The sequence below is a fragment of the Lutjanus erythropterus genome, chromosome 16 (genome assembly GCF_056507025.1).
Source record: "Lutjanus erythropterus isolate fLutEry1 chromosome 16, fLutEry1.hap2, whole genome shotgun sequence".
NCBI lineage: Eukaryota > Metazoa > Chordata > Actinopteri > Lutjaniformes > Lutjanidae > Lutjanus > Lutjanus erythropterus.
This window is the reverse complement of record NC_139332.1, coordinates 22,754,392-22,778,131: the sequence shown is the minus strand read 5'-3', so window position 1 is coordinate 22,778,131 and position 23,740 is coordinate 22,754,392. Positions and strand designations below refer to the sequence as shown.

At 39.8% G+C, this 23,740-nt stretch overlaps 1 protein-coding gene across 1 annotated transcript in view; it reads left to right on the top strand.

The window, feature by feature from the left end:
• csmd3b (CUB and Sushi multiple domains 3b) overlaps positions 1–23,740 on the top strand; it is a 456,383-nt gene that overhangs the window by 90,136 nt on the left and 342,507 nt on the right. The window contains exon 3 of the mRNA XM_084738341.1: positions 18,803–19,025. Coding sequence (XP_084594467.1) covers positions 18,803–19,025 — 223 coding nt within the window. The remainder of the gene's footprint in view (positions 1–18,802; positions 19,026–23,740) is intronic.

Below are 23,740 nucleotides of genomic sequence, written 5' to 3'. Positions count from 1 at the left end.
TATTACTATCTACCAGAAAGCCCCCTCCGGCAGAAATATTTCTTTCAGAAAGCCCAGAAAACTTAAGATGAATGTTTTAAATAAACTAGATCTTTAACTCTGTATAAGAAATGCTTTGACTTAACTGACTTATTATCTTCTTTTTAAAAAAAAAAAATCTTTTCATTTTTCTGTCACAGTTTAGTTCGGTTCAGGCACCAAAACAGCTTGACTAGGTTTAAGGAAAAGTTATAGTTTGGGATAAAATAAACTCTTCACAACTTGTTGGTTCTCAGGCAGGAAGAGTTCTACCAGAAAAGGCTTTCTGGCAAAAAGCTAACTAAAAGCAGCTATTCTTGGTAAATATCTGGAAAATACGATGAGGGTTTACTAGATGAGTTAGGAAGGTTTAGAATTACTTAGTCCTCAGCGTCAGCAAACATGGCATTGAACAAACACAATGGTTTAGGGGTGATGTGGAATTGAAATAAGAATTGTAATGGGAAATCAGTAAATTGTGGAGAGATGTTTGCCCTGCTGGAATGTTTGCCTCCTCCGCTCCACCTTTCTCTATACACTGTATCCAGAGACAAGTGGAAATGAAATCTGAATCCTGAGAGTAAATCCTGTAATTGCCCTCTTAGTGCATTTATCCCACAGTGGCTGTACAGTGTGTATAATACCAGCTGTTGCTGTACGATGATGGAGGGATGGGAAAAGACACTGAAGGAAATGTAAAAAGTAAGAAGTTTGTGTGTGTGTGTGTTTGTGCTCCCTGGGAGGATTTCCCCCCCAAGGAAGGAGGACAAAATTACATACCACATGTCATCTCTTTTACTCTTGAAATCACTATCTTTTACACAAGAGGGAGAGAGTGAAGTAGAAAAATTACATGATGGAGAAGAGCACAGAAAGGGAGAGCAGCAGCAGGGGAAACTGCATCAATCTGCAAGCTCGTGTTTCATTTGCTCTGGCATATACGTCTGGCCACCCTCCCGTTCAGACAGATATCCACCCATCCTGGATATGGTCGGACCAATCACATCCTTTTTATTTAATATAGGGTGGGTTTATACGACCGAAGAGAATTTGAAAAGTCACATCTCAGTTACATCACGCCCATGGTACACCAGTAGTGTATAAAGAGCAAGAAAGTTCGTGTAGGGAGGAATTGGTCAGCCACAGGATATAACCTGCATAAGTTGATGAGGCCATCTGCGAGAAAACTGGTTATTTCTAGCTAGTTATTCTTAATCACTGCCACTGGGTCAAATTCTCCTTGAAATCAGATGAAATGGGTCAGTGTTTACATTAATCAGGCAAAGTTACAGTTAGCAGTACATTAGCCAGGGTAAGAAAAAGCAGGACGAGATTTTTATTGAGATTATTTTATTTTTGACATTATATTTTGTGTTTTTTTTACTTTTGTCCACAGGGGCCTCAGACATCAACACAATACTAAAGGTTCTCATAGTAGCTTTAAATGCATTTAATTCAAATACTACACATCTCTGCCAAGCACTGCCCCAACTTGCCTGCGTCACTCAGTGCCATTGAGATTAGTCTGGCAGAGAGTGGACGATGGAGCAGAAAAAAAGAAGAAGAGTGATAAAGAGACCGTGACTACACCGGGCGAAACACAACAATAGACAGAGAAACAGAGAGAGCGACAGCAAGAGAAAGATATGTACAAGAGAGAGCAAGGAAGCATGGAAAGGGCTGGTGTTCCAGTACGGCGGTTGGGTGTTCAGGAGTTCAGTTCACGTTTCTACGGTTACAGACTTGCATAAAGTTACCTGTAAGAAAGAGGAGGGTTGTGTGTGTTCTTGCTGTGTGTTAGCATGTCTTTGTGTGTGCAGGACCTCATTAGTTAGATTGGAGATGATGACACTCAGCAGACACAAATCAGTACAATAGTAACCCCCTCAGACAGTATTCATCTCACTGGTTCTCTCTGTCTCATTAATCCCTTTTTGCTATGTAGTCCCTGCCAATCAGTGAGGCTTTTATGTATCTGCAATGTATGTGTTCTATATGTCTGTGTGTCTGTGTTTGTGTGCATTGAGGAGGGCTCATTAGACGTATATAGAACGATGAGCTGATTGACGATCAATAGTTACCACGTTAGATACCGCAAAAACGCTTCTTCCTATTTCTATTTTTTTTTTCTCCTGCTCTTCTCTTCCGCTTTTTGAAGAACTCTCAATATGTAAATACAGTAAATTCTAACAATAAGAAACCCAAGCAGTCGCTCATTCACTCCTCTGCAATGCTCAGACACACACACACACACACACACACACACACAGAAGCTTGTATTTACCAGAAAAAATGCCCTCTGCTTAGCATTCTTTGCCTGCTCTCAGTGACCCACTTTCGTAGAAAGCAGATTTTTTTTTAATTTATTAGTGAAAGTGAGTGCTTGCTTATTCCCATCGCCTCCTGTCCTCACTGCTTACTGCTCATCTCCCCCTCCTGCATGCTGCCGTGGTTGTGCAAAGCCAGAGGTCCTCTAAGCTGCCATTTAGCCCGACGCCATTAAAACCGGACATGCCGCAGTTAGAAACATACCCTGCAAATATTATGGCTCATCACTGTAATTTTACATAATTTGACTATTTCATCCTACAATTTGCTGTGCATACAAAAGTGCTAATTTCCACCAACAAATGAACAGAATAGAACACAATAGAATATCCAAATGTAATACACCTTCAGATCAATATATTTAACTGATTATAGACTTGACAAACAGTGTTTATGTATAGTCAACATCATATGTGGGAAAAATTCCAGGAAGCGGTTGTATGTCATTTAAATTTACAATTTTCTACTTCCCATACAGAAGTAGCTTTATACAGTGGAGTCACAGTTTATATATGAGGATAATCAGGATGGTCACTAAAGGCCTGGGCATGCTTGAAACAAAGTAGTAGTTCCTTTGAACTGTTGGGGTGGTGTCAGACGCTGTAACAATATTCCAGTCATGTTTGGAAGGGGAATGTAGTCAGCGACTAAATGCAGGTGTCACAATATTAATGTAATATAATGTGATTCCTTTCCCTTACTTTTGGATTACCGCAACACCCAATATGGAAAAATCGTGCATTCATTGTTTGCTCAGTTATTCCTTACATTGCCAGGCACACATACACGTTCAGATTGTAATAATAACAGTAATTATGCCCTTTTAAATGTACTCTGTTTTGTAGCTATTCACACTTTGCACTCACACACCATCCTGGTCAACAGCATCACCACCTACAGTCTTTTTTTTCAGTAGCAGTATTGACGGGATTGCCAGCTAGCTGGATTTCTGTAAAGCTAATGTGTCCACAGCAATAGTCTGTTCTCCATAGCAACAGTCTGCCACACAGACCTTAGACTGCTATAATTGACCTATCAGAATTGAGCATTCAACAAAGTCATGTAATAATCAGAGATAACAGACCTTGGAATGCTCTAATTGAACAACCAGTATTCAGTATTTAACAAAGCTGTGTGCTAATGCTAATTATCTGATTTGTCTTGGTTGATGTTGTTCTACTGCAGTGGCTCTAAAGCAGTGCAGTATGTAGAAGAAGTGGTAGCAGCGTTCACACAAAGCGCAGAGTACTGCTGAAAGAGTTTGGGCAAACAGTCATTTACCAACAATGTTCCGAAAATTTGGAAAGCACGCTCAAAGGACCAGGTCAACTGAGGATATGCGTTTTGACTTTGAAAGCTTAATCACATTTAAAATGAAAGAGCATTAAGGTGACATGGCATTAAGATGAAAGTAACAATGAATCGTATAATTTATAGCACTTACATATAATTTCCTGGGAGGGTATAAAAGCCCTTCAGAATTGTAAATGGTTTCGACAGTAAATCTATGTTTCTACAACTCACCAACAATATGCAGCACCAATGGTTTCCATTTTAATTTGAATACATTTGTGCTCTACAGAAAGCCTGTATGTCCAGTTTAGACTCTGATAGAGAGACTGGTCTTCTCAAAGTCACTGCTGCTGTAGAAAACCTGATCTGAAAGCTTTTGCTGAGGAAATATCCAGCCGGGCATTTGGTATGTATTTTATAGACAATAAACTCATTCTGCTTTGGTGTTTTGTGTGATAGCTGTTACAAAGCGTTGCTATTACTTTACTACCACAAAGGATGTGATGTAACCATCCTTTGTGCTGTGAGTGCCCACATACTGCAGCCGGCTGGTTTGAAGTTTTAGAGCAAAGAGATAACTGAGGGTGTGTGGATGCCACTGGGTTACAGAGGTCCATCACATTTATTTTGTTGAGGAATTAAACTCAACAACTCCCCCACAAGCTTCGACAGTAAATCCTGGCATCCACAGACTCATCTTCCCCCACGCTCTCTTTCTGCACTGATCACACTCACCTAAACTACACTTCCACTGCCCTGACACTGCACCAACACCTGGGCTCACGCTAAACTCGCATCTCACCCAATAATCTCCAGCCTCAGCTTAACTCTGGACAACAATAGCGTAATGGGACAGCAGACCTTGTCAAATTGAAATGGGCCGGCAAGCAATTCAGAAACCGCATTTTAGCAAACACCCAGGGACTAATGGAAGGGCTGACCCTGCTGGTTAAATTAAAAAAAAAAAATCTTTAATTTCCCTGATCTCTTGAATGAGTGTTGATTAATGCTGATTAATAACCAAGTTTGACAGCTGTCACTCTTAGAGAAGGGTTTCTAAAATGCTTCCTGAAGGGCTGAAGTTCTATCCAAAACCATGTGCTTCTGAAGAACCCTTTTTGTAGAAGGGTTTGTTTTTGTATTAAGAACCTTTTTTTCATCCAAAGAGCCCTTTTTGGAGGAAAGAATTCTTTAAGGATTGCTTTTTTTATTATCTGTCATGCTGTTGATTCCACTAGTCCTCCTCAATACATTTTTTACTCATTAAACTTTTTTTTTAATGTGTTCTCAATTTGAACACTGATAATTGTAATATAGATTTTTAAAATGATAAATGACCACAAAATCTAAAATATGGGATGCAGTATTTTTGCTTCGTCTGTTCCTGACTGAACCCTTACAAGACAAAGGGGTTCTTATTGGAATATAAAACATAAACTTGAAAAGTTGGTTTCTGGCTGAAGATTTTCCTTGGGAATCAAAGTTTGCATTTCATATTTTATGGGTCGTTGTGCATTCTGCAATGCCCTCCGTTGATGACATCCTTGATTACAGTGATTCCACTCAACACTGGAGGGAGTGCAGGCTGGTTCACGAGATAACACCAAGGTTCCAAAGATCTTGAACTGAATGTTGGGTTCTAAGTAGAACGGGTTTATAAAAGGTTCTACCAAAAACCAAAAAGGGTTCCCCCAAGAGAGTTAAATTAGTACCTTTTATAAGAGTGTATGTATTAAGTATCAGTGATGGATCTCAAAGCGACTGATAGAGCTGCATGAATAAAAGTCCAAACAGAGCGTGATGCAATGTTTATTTTTGTTGTTTACTGTGTTCTTTTGCACACGTTTATACAACTCAAATCTCTGCTGGCACATACATGCTCCCATGCTGAGCCACTATCTTAGTTTTCCAGCTTAGCCTCACATTTCCATGTAAATCTTTTATGGTTTGCAGCAGCAGCGTCTGATGGTAATTTCTGTTTTAATTTAATGTTTATCCCTGTTTTGCTTGTAGTATTTGCTCAAGTGGGAAGCCACTAAAACTGTTCTTCTTTGGACACTTTTATTACATTCTAAATATGTCCCTTTGTGTTCAGAGACACGTTGGGATAATTAAAATGTCCTCCTTAATATCTCACATTTCAAGTCACTGGAGGCTGTGCTGTATAATGAATTTAACAATAAAAAGTGGTAACAAACCCCTGTATTAGATTTGCTTAAAGTAGGTGCATAATAATTATAATTACAGTATGTTATCCCACCACAAGGCAATTCTTGAACAATAGAGTAGTGATTAAAAACTGACACAAGTACTTTGTGAATAGTGATTACAGGTTGGCTTATTAATATTTAAATGAATAGTTATGCAGTCACAGCATGTGTTCTGAGAATTTAAACTGTGGCTTAAACATGACACAGTTGATCAGTTAAAATGAATGAAGTAATCCAGTGTTTCCAGTCACGTATGCTGCTTCTGGATGCTCTCAGTTTTGATGCCAGCATTTTTGGAGGTCTTTAATTAGCATAGGCCGATTATTTCTCAACAGTGGTGTATTATCTGAAGAGGCTCTGCCACCTGCAGTGGCCGCGCTGAATGTTTGTAGCATGCGTCTGTCTGTCTGCGTCTTCCTCTCTGTCTCTCTCCTCTTCCTCTTCCTCTCTGATTCTCTCAACACAACAAAGAGTCCCCTCTGTTCTCATCATCTCTCCATCAGTCCCGTTTGTTTACTTTTTCCTCAAATCTTGTCTTTGTCTTTCCCTTTTATGTGCCCCTCTTCCTCACCCCTCATTTCTCCCTTGCTCCTGCTCTCTCTTCTCTTTTCGTCTTTTCTTATCTCTATCCCATCGTCCCCTCCTGCCTCTGACTGACAGTGTTATAAATTGATTTTCAGCCCGGTGTGTTCCCTCTGTCTCTCTCTAGGCATTTCCCTTATTTAGCCTCAACCACTCCAGGGTATAGTCTAGACCGCGGGCCAACTGTCAGTCAGTGGCGGCGTGGAGCAGTCTAATTCTTGGCTGACAAGCGTTCCTGACAGCAGGAACCAATGGGACGTTTCAAACATGCTTACTCTCTCTTGCTCTGTCTCTCTCTATCGCATTTTTGCCTTTGCTATCTCTCTTTCTTCTCTCATTCTCTCCCTGTCTGCCACTCCATTCTTCATTCGGTCACTTTTTTTTTTGATTTGCTTTTGGTTTGTCTACCTTTCTGTCACTCTGCTCACCCCATCACCCTCTCCCCTGCATCCGCTTCATCTTTCTTTCGCTCTCCCGTCCAAAAGCACCTCAAGAAAATTAACAGATACCGTCATTTTCAAGAGACGTGGACAGTTCATTTAACTTAACTAACAACGCATTCATGCACACATGCGTGCGTGTGCACAGATACACACACATCTCATTTTGCCCCTGGAGCTTGAGTGCTGCTGTGCTGTGAATACTGATTGGATGGTTTGTCTGTCTGCAATGATTTGATTGGTCAGTGTGCTCTGCTGGGAAAGCCATTCTTTAATCATAAATGAGAGTCAGTGAGATTAGAAGGAATAGCCCTTTAAGCGAATCTGGTATCACTGAGGTCCCCAGAGAGAGGCAGAGATGGAGGGAGAGGAAGAGAACGCGGCGGAGAGATGAAAGAGCGACGGACAAACAGAGAGAGGGAATCAGAGGGAGAAAGAGAGGCAAAGAGATGGAAGAGAATTTTAAGCACATTTTTCTCTGGAGTCGGACTGGTGTAATGTCACTGTACTGCTGAGGATAAGAGTAATATTTTATATTACACACCCACACAGATATGTGTCACATGGAGACATTTCTTGCCCCCCCTCCAAGTAGGAACTGGGGACGCCTGGCAACCTTGAGGGGGTACCATGGGTCCCATTCAAAAGAAGAATAGGGTAATTTCACTGTTTCCTCATTTAGTAGTCAGCACCATGTGGAAATGGCTATATTGATCATAGGGTTCCCTGTGGAAAATGACAAGCCTAGTAATTGATTTCACCCCCTCAGAATCATCAAGCTTATTTCACGATGTGTGAAGTCAAATTATCTTACTGTATGGCAGTGGCAGATTTTTATTCATTTATATATTCATTTTGTCAGGGTTAAAATGATTTCACTGGCTTCACGATAATGTTTTACTCATTGTCTTGAAGGCTTGAGGGGGCTTGAAGTCTGTCAGCATGTATGAGCCTCCTGGCTAAGGACATTTAGTGGTTTATCCAAAAACACAAGGGACTGTAGTGTGGGTTTAGACAGGTACTCTTAAAAAGATAAAATGCAAACCAGGGACAGCATCAGAGAGACTTTCTATCTTAATAATTCTTAAGACAGGAAGAGTCTAAGATTGAATTTTTCCCAATTTGGTATTACAGAAGCAATCCTAACTAACTTTAGGAATCCTATCATATCTTATTCCATCCTATCTTATCTCAGGTTAGGAAATACTCAATCCAACATCACTTATCAACTAATATGTCTGACAGACGCTACTTTTCTCATCTCGTTAGGCTAAATCACATCTTAACTGTTTTTTCTTTTATCATTGAAACACGCTGAAACACACATTGAAACATACAAACTATGGACTTGAAGACAGATATGATAGATGTCATCTGTGGCAATATTATTTTTGGTCAATTCATTTGGGAGGTAAAAAAAGCAAAGTGGGCTGAGATACCAGAAAGTCTCCACCTGCCTGTAATTCATTGTGATAAAGCAACAAAAGAGCAGCCACACAGATTAAACAAGTTAGCGACTGCTTGATAAAACCACCTTTAGCTACTGTGAGTGAGCAATACTGTGAGCAAGCAATACTATGAGCAAACACTATCACTTGCTACTATTAGCCAACACTACCATTAGCTACCGTTAGCTAAATCTACCCTAACTACAATTAGCAAACACTAACATAAGCTACTGTTAGCTAAACCTACCTTTAGCTATTACTAGCAAACACTACTTTTAGCTGCTGTTAGCAAACACTACAGTTAGCTACTGATAACGTTCAGTACCATTAGCCACTTAGTAAGTTAGCAACTACTACGGGTGGAAAAGTGAAAGTTAGGAGGCCTAAATGTTACTGTAAAGTTCAGAGACTTTAATTTTGATTTTCAGAAGTTAGGGTGCTTGTGTAAAACACACATAGGAGCACTGACTTAGAAACTGTTCACATGGCTTTGTTTTTTTTTTGTTTTGTTTTGGGTTTTTTTTTAGCCCTTTCTTAAGCCTAGTTACTGTGGTTCCCAAACAGGTAAGAGAGGATGTGCAAGGCCCCAGGAGTCCATTTCGAAGGCTCTTCAGATGCAAACAAACTGCTCAGAATATCATTATCATTTGACATAGGAATACTGTATGTTAATATAATTCCACAAAGTTTTATTGGCAGCAGACATTTTCTCTTCCATCCTGACGCTCGCCAGGTTGAATTTTCACCGTCCTGGATGGTGGTTCAAGCTAGCATCTACCTGCTTGTATGCATTAAGCCCGTTTTTTTCTGGGGCTACCCTGCATTTCATTGGTTAAACCCTCTGCAGCAGCTGCCTGGCTGCACCTAACTTGGTGGTATTGAAGCTGATGTGTGTCCTGTATTTTTTGACCCAGGGAAATTGAAAAAGACTCATTGCGGCCTGATGCAGGCTGTAAACTATCCTGAAAAGGTCAGCAGCTCACATCACAGGGCCAACACAGACAGGCACTTACTTTCATACTGGCAATTCAAAGCCTTCAGTGCACCTTGCTTGGTTTTTGGACTGTGAAGTAGGCCCATGCAAACTCCACAAAGAAGGGTCAAGGGTGTCTTAATATGCAATAACAGTGGCTGCCCCAAGTTTTTAAAGATGTGCTATACAAGGTCATAAAACTGGCCCAGACAACAATTTTAGAAAACTTGCGACTGTAACAAATTGTACTGTAAAAACTAGAATATCTTGAAAATAGTGTGACAACTGCCATCATAAGCCACTTGTTAAGCTTGTGTTTTTTCCTGCAGTGTATTATTTAAGACATTCGAGATGAGATATCGCTTTGATGAAAAAGATCAAGCCTATATTGCAGACCAGGGTTCATTAAATCCACTCAATTCAAGAAGCAGATTTTCTTCTTTGTCTTTAAGCTTCTTTTATCCAGGGAAGGTTTTGCTGAGCATGCATGCTCTTTTCCAGCTAAACCCTGTTCCTCATTAGTACCAGTGCATATATTCACACCTGGGAGCTACCCAGTCCAACCACAAATCTTTCACTGTTTGCCAATTAGCATCTCTGTTTAAGTCTTTGGGGGGAAATGCCTCACATAAAGTGGTACTCCACCCAAAATCTTTTTAGTATTAAACACACATTCCCTGTAGACTTGAAAGGTAGCTCTAGAAGTTCATAGTCTTCTCTGTGGAGGGCGGTGTCTGTAGTCATCTTGAATCAGCTGCATTTATTGGCTCCAAAGGTGACTGCCTACCAGTCACCTGGGGATATCTAAATGCAAAGTAGTTGCTTGAACTGTAGGGAGATCGGCCACTAACAAACCTAAGCCCCTTGTGTTAGGGACACCATTTCTGCATTTATGCTTTAAAGATTTTGTATCGGTTCAGTAATGCAGTATTTTTAACGCTCTTGTTCCCACTCAGTTTTAGCAACAACACCTGTGAGATAGCATTTAGAGACTGACTTGTGCTTCTAGAGGGAGTCCCACCTTATCCTCTATTGATCAGAACCATTGACATAAATAAAGATGGATGCCACACCTCCACCTCCTCTCACAGTACAAAAATAAAGGCAACATACCCCGGATTGTGCCATCTTGCACTGGTGACATGATTTGGAGCCAGACTCTGCAGAGTACTGATCGGGGTTGGAGCTGCTCTTTTGAGTTCATGCCCACACAGCCACCTGGCTGAATCAAGAGCAGAGCTTAGCTGTCAATCATGTCACAAGTCAGTCTTTTTTTTTTCTCCATCAAATAACTAATTAAAACCAAACTGATCTGAAAAATTAGCAACTGAACAGACATCAGAGTGATGACAACTAACTTGAATGACAAAAATATCTTTGGAAAAAATGTATTTGACGTGTACTTTGATGTTTTAGTTTGGCCCATGTCCTGTTTACTAGAACGGAGGGGGTGGGGTTTATGACAGATACTGCAGCCAGCCACCAGGGGGCAAACAACATGTTTTGGCTTCATTTTTGAGGAGCTGTCATGGTGTTCATCTTTATATATGTCAGTGGTCATAACTGCTTGATCAAAGCTTACTTATGAGAGTGGCCTTAGTGTAGGACTGTGCAATGTATCGATATTATAACGACATTATAGCGATATTGTGATATGAGACTAGATATCGTCTTGTGATGTGGCATAAGTGTTGTTTTTTTAAAGACTGCTAGTAAAATGCTTAGTTATTGTAATATCAGTATTGAGGTATATTGTCAAAATATTGTATTATCTGATTTTTTCCATATTATCCAGCCTTACTTTATATACTTATACAGGTAGTTTTCTTTACAGATCTCATAAGATCGTCAGTATTTCAGAATTTGTGGTGTGTCAGTTTAAAGAAAAAAGTGTATATCAAGATATATACTGTATATCTTGATATATCGCCCAGGTCTTGGTTAATGTGTGTTTTGACAGATTTTCATCAAAACATACAATCACTTACATTGATTAAAAACAGAGCTTCGCATTTATATACATGCATCTACAGTTTTTATTTGTGTATTCGTACGGGATGCAATGAATGACTGTGTAGTAAGCAGCAACAGATTCAGTGGCATCATGGAGTGGGTCAACTAGTGAGGTCAGAGTTGTGGAGGCGGCTTTTCATGTGTATATATGCGTGCGAGAGACAGAGGGTGAGTGATGAGGAGGACAAGACTGATGGACTAAGCATATGTTGGAATGGGTGAAAAGTTTAAGGGGTGTCAGAGTGTTCAGCAAGCTATGTGTGTGTGTGTGTGTGTGTGTGTGTGTGTATGACACCATGGGTATCTGTGAAATGATGCATGGATTTGTGTGTATATCCCTCTGAACCTGCCTGTATTTATGTGTGCATGTGTGTCTTATGTGTGTGTTTGTGCCTGTGTGAACCTGTGTGCGTGTGTTTGTGTGTGTGTGCATGTGTGCCTGTCTTTCTGTGACCCTGTGCTTCTGTGCGTGTGTGTGCATGTGTGTCTGTCTTTCTGTGACCCTGTGCTTCTGTGCGTGTGTGTGTGTGTGTGTGTGTGTGTGTGTGTGTGTGTGTGTGTGTGTGTGTGTGTGTGTGTGTGTGTAGAAGGGCTGTCAGTTTCGGTCTGGTAGTCAGCATAATTAGAAGTCTCTCTTTTACCCCTGTCTCCTTCTCGCTGTTTCTCTCTCCTCCTCCTCCTCCTCCTCCTCCTCCTCCTCTCTTCCCTCTCCCTTCCTCTTCCTCTCCCGTCTCCCTTTCTACATTTCTCCATCTCTTCCTCCTCTCTTGGCTCCGTCCCTCTGATTGATGAGTTTTAAATCATCCTTTCATTCTTTGCACAATGATGAACGAGGGGAAATCTGTCCTTTTCTCTCTGTTTATTCTGCTTTCCATCTCTGTCCTTCTGTCCTGATTCTGCTCTTTATTCACCCCACTCTGTATCCTAGCTATTCAATTTAATTAAGTTACTTGGTTTAGACTAAAACACCCTCCAGTCTGTGAAGTTCAGATACAATTGTGATGGACTTAGTCATATTTTCAGTGTGTGGACTGTCGCCTATAAATTGGGAGATTAATTTCTAACAGCTTTACAAGGTTTTTAGCTGTTACTTACCAGTTAATTGAAAGTAACGGCAAAAATATTAAAGACAGGCAAAGGATAATAACAAATATGTCAACATGTTTAATTGAAATTAACATTTTAAAAATGAGTGAGATTTAACAGCTGTTGGTGATGCTAATGTGCCTTACAGGAGCCTTATCTGGGAAAATTGAGGGTCCAACATCTGCTTGTTTTTGTCATTACTTTATGAACCAACAGGTATCTGGGAATGAATTTATCACCTGATTTCACACGCCTGTGTCAAGGTTGAATACATGGAAAAACTACTTTCACCACCACCACCATCCCAGAGGGATCATTTAAAAAAAAGACGTCATGAAAAGCTTGAACCACAGGGGATAGCAGGGCAGAATATTAAAACATAGTTTAGATTAATGAGATTGATTCCAGACAATGAAAAGAATTAATTATGAAAAGGAGCAGACACATTTTCCACATTTTCCATTGCCTATACCAATTCACCAAACATATATCAAATCTGTGTAAAGGAGATTTGTTTCTAAACACATTCTACATGTAAGAAAATATTTGCTGAAAACACTTGAAAAGACTGTGAGCTATGTAGTATTGTGGAGTTAAACTATTTTTCATCATTTCTCATGTTATTTAGGGGCAAGCCTGAAATCTTGACTCAGTGACATACTGCTACAAAACCTGAGTGCATTGGCATCAGTGCTAGAGACAAAATGACCGGTTATTACAGAGCTAGTAGAAGGAACTTTTTTAATTGATTTTGGAGACCCCTGTAGCACTTCCACCGTAATAACCACAAATATGATGTCAAAAATAAAATTACCTAAATAAAAGTTTTGTACTGCTTCTTTTTTACCAGCTGGTTCATTTTGTTCACCCGCCACTAGCAAACCAACTCATGAACAACTCTCTTGGTTCTGTACATTTTAATACCAGCACCACCACCACCACCACCACCTCCCACTGACACAAACATACCTGTAGCAACTCTTTCGGTCCAAATCAGCCGGATAGTTACTGCTCACTTCCTACTAAGAGTGTTCGAGCAACCCAGTGCTTAAGAAAAAAATTACCATTCTGTTGAAGATTGAGAGGAACAAGTTGATTCTCGGGAGGTCACTGTCCAATAAAGCTGCTAGGGCACCTATTTTCAGCTTTACACTGACTCCAAACATATTACCTCCATACCCGTCCCTGCCGTATGGAGTAGTCAGTTGGTGCCTCGCTGTGGAAGAAACAGAATTCACTGTTCAGATATCCTGTCCCTCAGCCCTCTCATAGTTTGATTGAATGCATCCACAGGAGCACTCAGGCCTGTAAATAACAGCTGGCATTATTTTTTCGTTTCGCTGTTTTAATGCTTCTTCTCACCATCTTCCAGTAGTAGTTACCATATATTATCCCTGCCGCATGTATCGTTCAGGAGCTGGTAAACAACTCTTAACCAGGCCAACTGTGGGTGCATAACTAACTACCCCTGGGAGTCCAGTAAACACCTCATTTAGTGCCTCATCACTCTAAATACACTTCATATTATGCTTAATTTGCAGCCTGTGTGCTGTAACAAGTGACAAAATAAAGCTTTTGTGTGAGTTCCTGCCTTTTTTCCTGACAGAGCAAGGTTCTACTGCTTATATCCTCAGAACCTCTTTGCTTGAGGCACTGTTGCATGTCAAACAGAGTGCCTTACTAAAGCTTGATCACAGTCACATATGCATCAGTCAGTCTGTGTATTAGGCTGCAGGAAATCGAGCGTCATTCTGTTCCAATACATAATTTTCTTGCAGATGGAAGTAAGCAAGATTCCTGCTCATGCCTAAAAAAAATGAAACCCAAGAAATGTATGAGATTGTGCTCACATTGCAAACTTAACCAAAATCACATATGTTTGAAAAAACGTATCTCCTTTTCATCTGAGACAATTTGGCATTAGAATAAAAATAGAAGCAATTGTATAGTTGGGTGCATGCAATCAAGACAGTATTTTCCCCTCTATGTAATGTACATCCTTAAAATTATACCATTCAATTAATTTGATAATCAGATCATTTGGAGGCTCAAATTAACAGGCTTCAACTTCAAGATAATATCTCAAAGCCTCTCTTCATGGTGGACAATATTTTAAAAAGACGCCATAATCCATGAACCACTTTTTGAAATATCAGTGATTTCTTTTCAAAACTCGAGTGCTATCTTGGACATGCAGTGGTTGTTACATTACAAAGAGTTTAATTAAAAATTGAATAGATAAGATATAAATTCTGATATATCTGCCTTTGTATTTGTAGCTCTGAATATTTGTTGTCCTCAGGTGAACCGCTGCCTCATGGAGCATAAATCCTGTTTAACTTTGATCATAAAACCACATGGATTTTTCTGAACTGGGCCAAAATGGGAGTTCAATAAGTTGTTTTCTTGCTGTGCTGTGCACAATCTTTTCTTCTGCAGCGTCTTGTAGAAGAAAGAAGGCTGTAGCATTTCCACCCCTTTGTTTTCTTTTAGGCAAATTGAAATAAACAAAAAGTGATATAGATGTGTATGTACCAAGTGTATATGTCAGCTGTAGTATATATATAAATATAGACATATATAAGTTAGTTTTGTAGGTCTGTGTATGTGCATATCTGTGTGTGTGCACTCCCCTCATATGGCTCTGCCTGTCCCTCCCGGTTCCTCAGCATCTCAGCTCTGATTGGTTGTGAAGGGACAGAGAAACCGACCCTTAATTGCAGCTCTGACTGCCATTGGTCATTATATCTGTCACAGTGATGGTCTTGGAATTGTCTGGGTAAATGAGGGTTAGACAAACACACACAGACACACACAGACACAGTGTTTTTGGTTGGGGTTCTGTCCTGGATAATTGGTTGGAAAAGCATCCAGCGGGATGGTCCTGCTGTCCCTCTGGCCCTGGCTGCCATGGTAAATAACGAGGCTAATAAACATGAAAGGCAGGGGGATGATCATCCTGATTTGAGCTTTGCACTCAGAGGAGATCAATTAAGGACTACGAGTTCAAAGACTTTAAACATACAGTACGAGCAATTTTCAATTAAATACTTTCACTTAAACGTGGAATAATACACCAAAGCTGCAGCATCAAAAGCTATTAAAGAGTTGTTGTTTTTTTCAATTCCGTCTTTTTCTTTATTTTCAGCGGTATAAAACTGAAAAGTTGAACATTGCACAGAAGTATAGTGATTTACAACCCCATCTCCTAGCAAGAAGACCTAATATAACAGCAAGTTTCTTCTCTGCTTTAGTGTCCTTGAGCAGGATGATGCTAAATCCCATCCAGCTACAAGGGTTTCTGCTTTGTAAGCTGAGTCTGCAATCTGTCTTCCCCGTGGAGTGGAAGAAGTGAAGAGTTTCCTCCATCGGGGATCAATAGAGCAGCGCAAAAAATGCTCTGGACCGACTTCACTCCTGGACACTCCAAGGTTTTCATCTAACACCTGTGGTGTGTTTGATATAAAAGGATCATTAAGATCAAAGGGGGAAGATAATGATCCTGATGTGAACCGTAAAGTCCAAGGAGATCAATTACATTTACATTTTACAATTTAGGCATTTAGCAGGCTCTGTACCCCGCAGAGATTTAGAATAAGTACAGCAGCAGAATTAGCTTCACTTTTAATTTATCAGTACAAGCAGCCAGTAAAAGAACAAATTCTGCACACTCCTCCTCTCATTCACATTTAAAAATCATATACAAAACGTGATAATTTCAACTTACAACATAGCCACAGAAAATACTTCTCTTTGAATGTCCGGAAATATTGTATATTGGGACCATTGCTATACAGAAAGTTCAACACCACAGCTCCACTTCCTACAACTGTTGAAAACTGAAGCCAAAATATCCCAGATACGAGCACCGCTATCTTGCACTGGTGACGTCATTTGAGGTCAGAGTTGTCGCAGTGGTGATCAGTGTTGGAGCCGTTTGATTGAGTCCCTACCCACACAGCCGCCCGACACAATCGCGAGCAGAGCTCAGCTGTCAATCATGGTATAAACCCCCTTTTTATAGCATCAAATAACTGATTCAAATCAAACTGATCAGAAAAATGAACATTTTAACAGACATCAGCAACATAGAAACTATCTAAAATGACAGAAACTATCTTTGGGAAAGTTTATTTGATGTGTACTTACTGATGTTTTAGTTTAGACCATGTCCTATCTATGAACATCAGGGAGGCAGGATTAATGTTGTCATGCTGTCAATGTGAAAAATTAATTCTGATCAACACTATATCAACCATATTAGCCTGGTGTGCAAAGTCATATGCACTGAAACATCATCATTGTAACAATATCTTTGTAATCATTTAAAGGCATAATACAGAACAATTTTCTTTAAAAAAAACAAAACAATGTATAGACTTGTGGTGGTGGTCGTATCTGCAGACCCTGTCATCTTCCTATATTTCCTGTCATCATGCTTGTTGCAGTTGATTTAATTGTTAGTTTTTCGGCTACTTCTCTCCTCCTATACGCTCTTTCCTCATCTCCTCCTACAGTACAACCCTCCCACTACATACATACAACCCTAATGAAGAGCCTACAGTAGCTCATTAAGATCTGATAGTATTTATCCTCTGCCTCCCTGAAGAAGTCATTACCTTCCTTAATGCTGCAGTATGTGTGCAAGAGTTTTTGCATTTGTGTCATCTCTGTCTGCTTTCTCACACAAATAGACACAGTGAGTAGATGTATATTATTTGCAAAAAAAAACAAAAAAACACATGCTTATGTCCTTCACTGTTGAATTGCTGACTCGTGTTTAAAAGCCTTGTTATGGCTGACTGACACAGACCTATTGTGGTCATGTGTTGTGACATGTCAATAACTGATTAGCTAAAACAAAGAAACAGCCAGCTTTTGATCTTTTGGTGGCACACAAGGTGAATCCAAGAGAATGCTCTGCTCGCTTATTGATTTCACCTGTTAAGTCAGGTGGAACGATAGCTCGGTGGCAACTAGGTTTCCCTTCAGTCAGAGGACGTGGGTTCAAGCACCCCATGCTGAATGCGAATACCAGCTCCTGGGGTGCTGGTCTGAAACAGACCCTGCCCTGTGCCCTCGCTGTGGGGAGTGAAAAGATTATGTTCCTACAGCACTACAAATGCAAGGAGCTATACGGCTTTCTGACGAAGACTTGATTCAACAGCTTAGGCGCTACCTACAGTATATATTCCATTAATATGTAATCATACATCAGCATCAAAGAAGCAGGACATATCAGACCTGAGCTGACCTACTTAGATTCACTCATGCTGACTTGTGACTTATTCCTACTTTAATGTAAAGAATAATTTGCTTCAGTACCAGACTGGCACTTTTTCAGCACTGGTACCTTTAAAAGAAGTAATGAATACTGAATCACCAATACCAGACTGGGCCAGTAGGTCAGCATTATTCATTCCATTTATCGGAGAAAAAAAAAAAAAAAAAAAAAGTTGTGTAAATATAATACAGACTAGCATGGGGCTTTTCTATTGGCACTTTTGGCTGTGCTGAGTCAAACCGGGATGCCCTGATTTTCATTTCCATTACCACTTTTATCACACACAAGCTGTGCAAAGTCGCACCCGAGATGGACTGTCTTGTCCATCATGGTCAACCCCTGAGGCCACCCCTTTCTCCCCATCCAACCAGTGTGTGTTGAGAGTGAACATATAAGAAAGCAGAGAGAAAGATGTTTTAAAAAAAAATAGCCCTTAGTACTTTTGTAGCATCTAACTGAACCTCTGTAGTTTGGAGTTTAGTTTCTCTCATGTGTTGCCATTTGTACGTCCAGATATCTGCCTTATTTTACTGTTTAATCGTGTTAAGTTACCGCTTATGAAACTCCAACATTTCCTGCTGCTTCATAATAAAAGCTTTTGAATAACAAACTAACGTGGGTCTTTTATTGTGAAGAATTTATAGGGACTGAAGTGTCTGTGGTTTTACAGCCGTTCAACTTGAGCTAAGTCAAACCAGTCCAGAAAATGTATATGGAAAAGGGGTAGTCGTGTGTATATGCGTGTGTGCTTTTGTGTAACGAATAGTGCCTGAATGCGTGTGTTTTTTAGTAGTGTGAATGCCCCCTGCAGTTGTTAGTCAGACGTATGTCAAAACTAAAACTACGCCAGCTCTCAAACACGGCACGCTCTGCTAGACACACTGACTAATGCAAAGAGAAACTCACATAAATGTACTTGCATATATACAAATCTAAAAATACTGTATTCCTCTGTCACACAGACAGACATACACACATTGAGTGTCATTTAATGTAATTTCTTTTTTGTTCTTTCTTGTCTCTCTATCCTCTCTCTCAACACAACAGCTGTTATTTGTTATTTTCAGTCTAAGAAAAAAAACAAACTGCTAAGATAAATTGAATGTTCTCTCTTTTCTCTCCCTTAGGTTTCATCTACACATGTGGCGGCACACTGAAAGGCAGAAATGGCAGTATAGAATCTCCTGGCTTTCCCTATGGCTACCCCAACGGGGCAAACTGCACCTGGGTCATTGTTGGGGAGGAAGGAAGCAGAATCCAGCTCATGTTCTTGTCATTTGCCATAGAAGAAGAATATGACTTCTTGTCCCTGTATGATGGACACCCACATCCTGCTAACTTCAGGACCAGGTAGGACCAGTTAGTTGTTTAATTATAACTTGGTTTTTTTTGTTCTTGTTTACAAGAGGTCTAATTTGAACAACTGGCGAAGACAAGGTGGAAGTAATCAGTCATCATGTAATAGCAGTAGGCTGCTAAGTAAGACAAATAGAAACAGGATTTTACACACTTCATTTAGACTACTTTCACAGTAGATTATTTGTGTTCAACATCCTCTAATCTCCATAAAAAAAGTAGCACAACAAACACAGCCTGAACACCTGTTATGGCGTATAGCCCATTGTTTAATATTAGGTTACCATTGATGTGCAGCCAGTTTCCACTTCTTTAAGCCGTGGCTATGAAAAGGTACTCATTTGTGTTTTTGCCAATTAACGGTGAGCTGTAATGAGCTAATGTGTTTACATGATGCCAGTATTGGATTATGAATGTAAAAGAAAACTGAAAACAAGCACAGAAATGAATGACTCTCATTTTTTGATCTTTATTATATGAAAAGCGCATACTGTTTTATGGCAACATAAATGCTTGTTGTTTGAACAAATAGAGACAAGATGTTATCAGTGCTGGGCTGGATTCTCTCAAGCAATGCTATAACGCTATTGCAGTGGAACAAATGACCCTGCATAGCAACAGGGTGCTGTCCTGCTGAAGTGCACAAATTGTCAAGGCTCAATCATTCTGAATTCCCTTTAGTTATTGAACTATTTCAGTGTGCAGAAAACACAATACCCAGAAAGAAACTCATTTCAGATAAGCTATTAAACTCTCCTTGCCTTATGATTTTATCAGGCAATCGATAGTGCCTAATAGCATCTCTCTCTGATGCTATTCACTTTCAACATGTTCCTTTAACCCCTGCAATTACATAATTATTAAGTTATTAAATTAACTGTGAAACGTGAAAGTGCTGCCTATTGAAATGTTTGATTTTCTCATGGCTAGACACTGATAGCAATTAGGTTGATACCGAAGTTTTGGTTGATGTTGTTGCAAAAGTTGGTGCTCAAAAAAGACCTTGTCATGTTTTATCTGTCATTCTATTGATCTAAGTAGAACATCAGTTCTATTAAGCTGACTGTAAAAAGAAAAAATATATATATAAAAAAACTGAAATGTGAGAGGGTTGTCTATTAAAATGTTTGATTTTCTCATGGCTGAACACTGATGGAGATTAAGTTGATACTAACATTTTTACAGATGTTGTTGTTGCAAGTTTGACCACAGAAGGTCACCTCTCGCACACTTTTGATCTAAGTGGAACTGAAGTAGTTTTTGAAAAGGAGATATTTTTGCTTGTTTATACACACAGAAACAGCCCTTGGAGTTAGACTTGTTTGTTTGATGAGGTGTTCAATGACACCCAGATCTACTAAAAACAACTTCTTTTTTTTATCTCAACCAAACAAATTTGAAAATAACAAACATTTAAAGCAAAATGCTATTCATGAAAACCAGCTACCATAACATATTTGTGTGCTAAACAATTCCTTCCCCTTCCCAGTTGAAATCAAATATCACAGCCAATATAATACATGTGTAACTATGGGAACAAGGACAATATTTAGTCCCATTTAATCCTTTTATCAAGCTCCTCTACTTGCACACTTGTCCTTCTGTGGAAGCGACAAAAATTAAAAACTAGCTGTGAAGAGGTCTTGATGTGATTTTGAATGTGGCTAATGTGAACATGTGAACTGGGACTAATTCTTTGAATCAACAAAATCCAACCTGAAACCAAGGACAACTTCACACAAGAGGCTCTTCTAGCAGCTCCTCTTCTTCAAGGCAACAGCACTTTATACTCACACCAACCTTGGCCGATTTGATGAAGGATGCACAAACCCATGGAGGAAGAGGCTCTGCTTATGGAACAGATCCACCAAGTGAAAAAAAACCAGACACCCGAAGAAGATGCCAACTGTGCGCCCCGAGAGATGTTAACACCAGCACGGTTTGCCACAAACAAGTTCATTTGTAGGTCACATGCCAACACTAACACATCAACTGCTAAAAATGTTTTTTTTTATTATCAGCTTTGTTTAGGTGCGATTGAGTTCTTCTTGAATTCACGATTTCCCTCTTAAGTTAACAGAGATGTGTTATTTCACCTGAAACATTTCTGCATGTGTGTTTTTGTCTTTGCTGTTCTCACTGATTTGAAAAAAAGTGTTGCACCTCAAGGTTTGATTATTATCTATTTAGTAACAAACATTTAATTTCATCCAAAGCAAAAAACATAAATATGTTTTAAGGTTGATCCTTTGCTCAGTCCCTCCTGAAAATGACAAATGTCCGATCACAGATTAGCAGTAGTAACAAGGGCACCGCAGGACTGTCAAACTTTGCATTTCTCTACATGTTGAAGTGCTGTTTTGTGAGTTTGGACAGAGGTATTGTTTTTGTAGTCTTTCAAAAATGTAAAACACAGGAGCACACATGTGGGCCAAGTAATCTGATCCCTGTGCTTCTTCTTCCAGCGAGTGTATTTCCATCATCAATTGTATACATATTTGTGTCATAATTTACCATCCGGCCAATGATTCCTGGGATGTAAACTAGCTTTAGTCTCAGTCTTTAAGCATTAATGTTATATCTTGTATGCAGCTGTTAAGTAGCTTTACATATTTCAGACTCTTTTACAGGGTTCTTATGTTGAAATCTGTCTCATGGAAACATTAAAAAGTTAGCTGGAGACGGACGTCTCAGCAAAGTCAAGGAGTTCAAGCATTCGCATTAGATTACATTAGCCAGCTAGACTTATGAAATCTGCTTGCAAGAATCATCATTTTAGCCGACAAAATCCATGGTTGTCAGCTATAAATGAGAACTTGCTTTTGTTTACTTCTTTGTGGAACTGAAGACCTATGGTTTCAACAATTACTCCCAGTTTCATTGTTAAACCTACCAGTGTTATCACTGTAAACTGCATATGTGCAGTGCGAGAATGGAAACCTTGACAGGTGTAGCAACAGTGACTAAGAAGAGCAGGACTTAGTGAAGGGTCAATTAAGTAAAATCATTATCTCTGTCTTAATATGCCTTATTCAGCCTGCTCAGTTTTGGCTAGGAACACAAAAGCTGGAAAAAATCTATCAAACACAACAGTCAGAGTGCATGCAAATCTATTTTGTGTTTCCACTGGCCAAATTACAGCCTGACAATTCACTGTTTTCACTTTTCCACTTGAATTGCATTATCAACATTGGGCAGGAGCTCCCACTGTTGATGTGGTCCTGGCTAAAGTCAGAAATAGATTTCTTTAATTACATCAGGCATGCATGAGGCAACTATACCACTGACGTAGTGCTAGGCAAGGAAATCTGGTTTGGTTCAGTTGAGGAAAAAGGATGTGGATCATGGAGAGATGAAATGAGTCCCCTTGATACTTGGTCGGTTGCTGAAAAGCAATTCCCTCACCGTGGGGAATGAACCATGTTCCTTTGGTTCAACGGGCATAATTTCTAATCAGCCAGCTGCAATAATCAACCTTTCTCTGACAATCCAGTGGCTTTTAGTGCTCAAATTGCCATACAGACTTAATTAAACAAGGGAGCAAAATAATACACTAGAATAGAGCAGGGTGACCATGAGATTTTATGTTTTATGTTATTCCAAATTCTGCAGGGGAAAAGAAAGGAAGAACAAACAGCTATGAGGAGGAAGAAAGCGAAAGATGCCCTCTATGATTTTATTGGTTGATTAGGATTTCGTGCTTCTCTGAGATAATAGGACAGGATGTGCTGTGTGAGTGTGTGGGCACATGCATTGCGGGCATGCACGTGTCTGTGTGTGAGGAAGATTTATGGTCTGCATAGTTACAATCGCCCCACTAGTTAAGCCAAATTACCTCTGCTGTCTAATTCTCTGTCTCTGTCCTTCTCTCCCTCCCTCACACACACACACACACACACACACATGCACATGGACACACACAACATGGACACAGGGCAAAATGGTGATTAAAAGGTCCGATCCATTAACAAGAAAATGGCAATTATGGGGAGAGTGATTAACATGGATCACATAGACACATGCATGTTTGTGCCCACACACACACAGAAACCAGACACACACAAGTGTGATCTCTCTTATTTTCTGGCCTCATAATGTAACTATAACGACAAGCACAACACAAAACCATAGGAATAAATTCTAAAGATGTATAAAAACTGTACAACCCATGATCATTTTTCAGTTTTAACCTTCAAGTTGATGCTACTTGACCTCAAACGAAGGTCAACTTTATTCATGAGCTTCGACACGTACATATGAAACATTTAAAATTGATTTTCCATTGATAAGTCTTTATAATGAGGTAAGGACACCCCACTTAATTGCTGCTTGTTCTAGAGCCACGTTCCAGCTGACAATGAGCAGGCACCTGTGTGAAACGTTCGTCTGGTGACTGGATAAGTCATATCACTAACTAACTCTCAGGTTGACACACAGACTCAAGTGTAATATAACAAATCCTCTCAGTCCCCCCTCAGGCTACTTATTCATTCAGGTTGGAAGTTGGCATTATTGACTGTTTTGAACTTTTGGGTGGGTCTCGGCTCACCTGCCCGCCCTCTCCGTGATGTCAGTGCAACTAACAGACATGATGAATCGAGCTGGTCTTGTTCCTCCTCGCTGTGCTTGTAATATTTTGAAAGCCAGGAAGCACACACAGATGTAGACAGCGTAGCTCCCCAAAGTTTAAAACACATTAATATTGCATA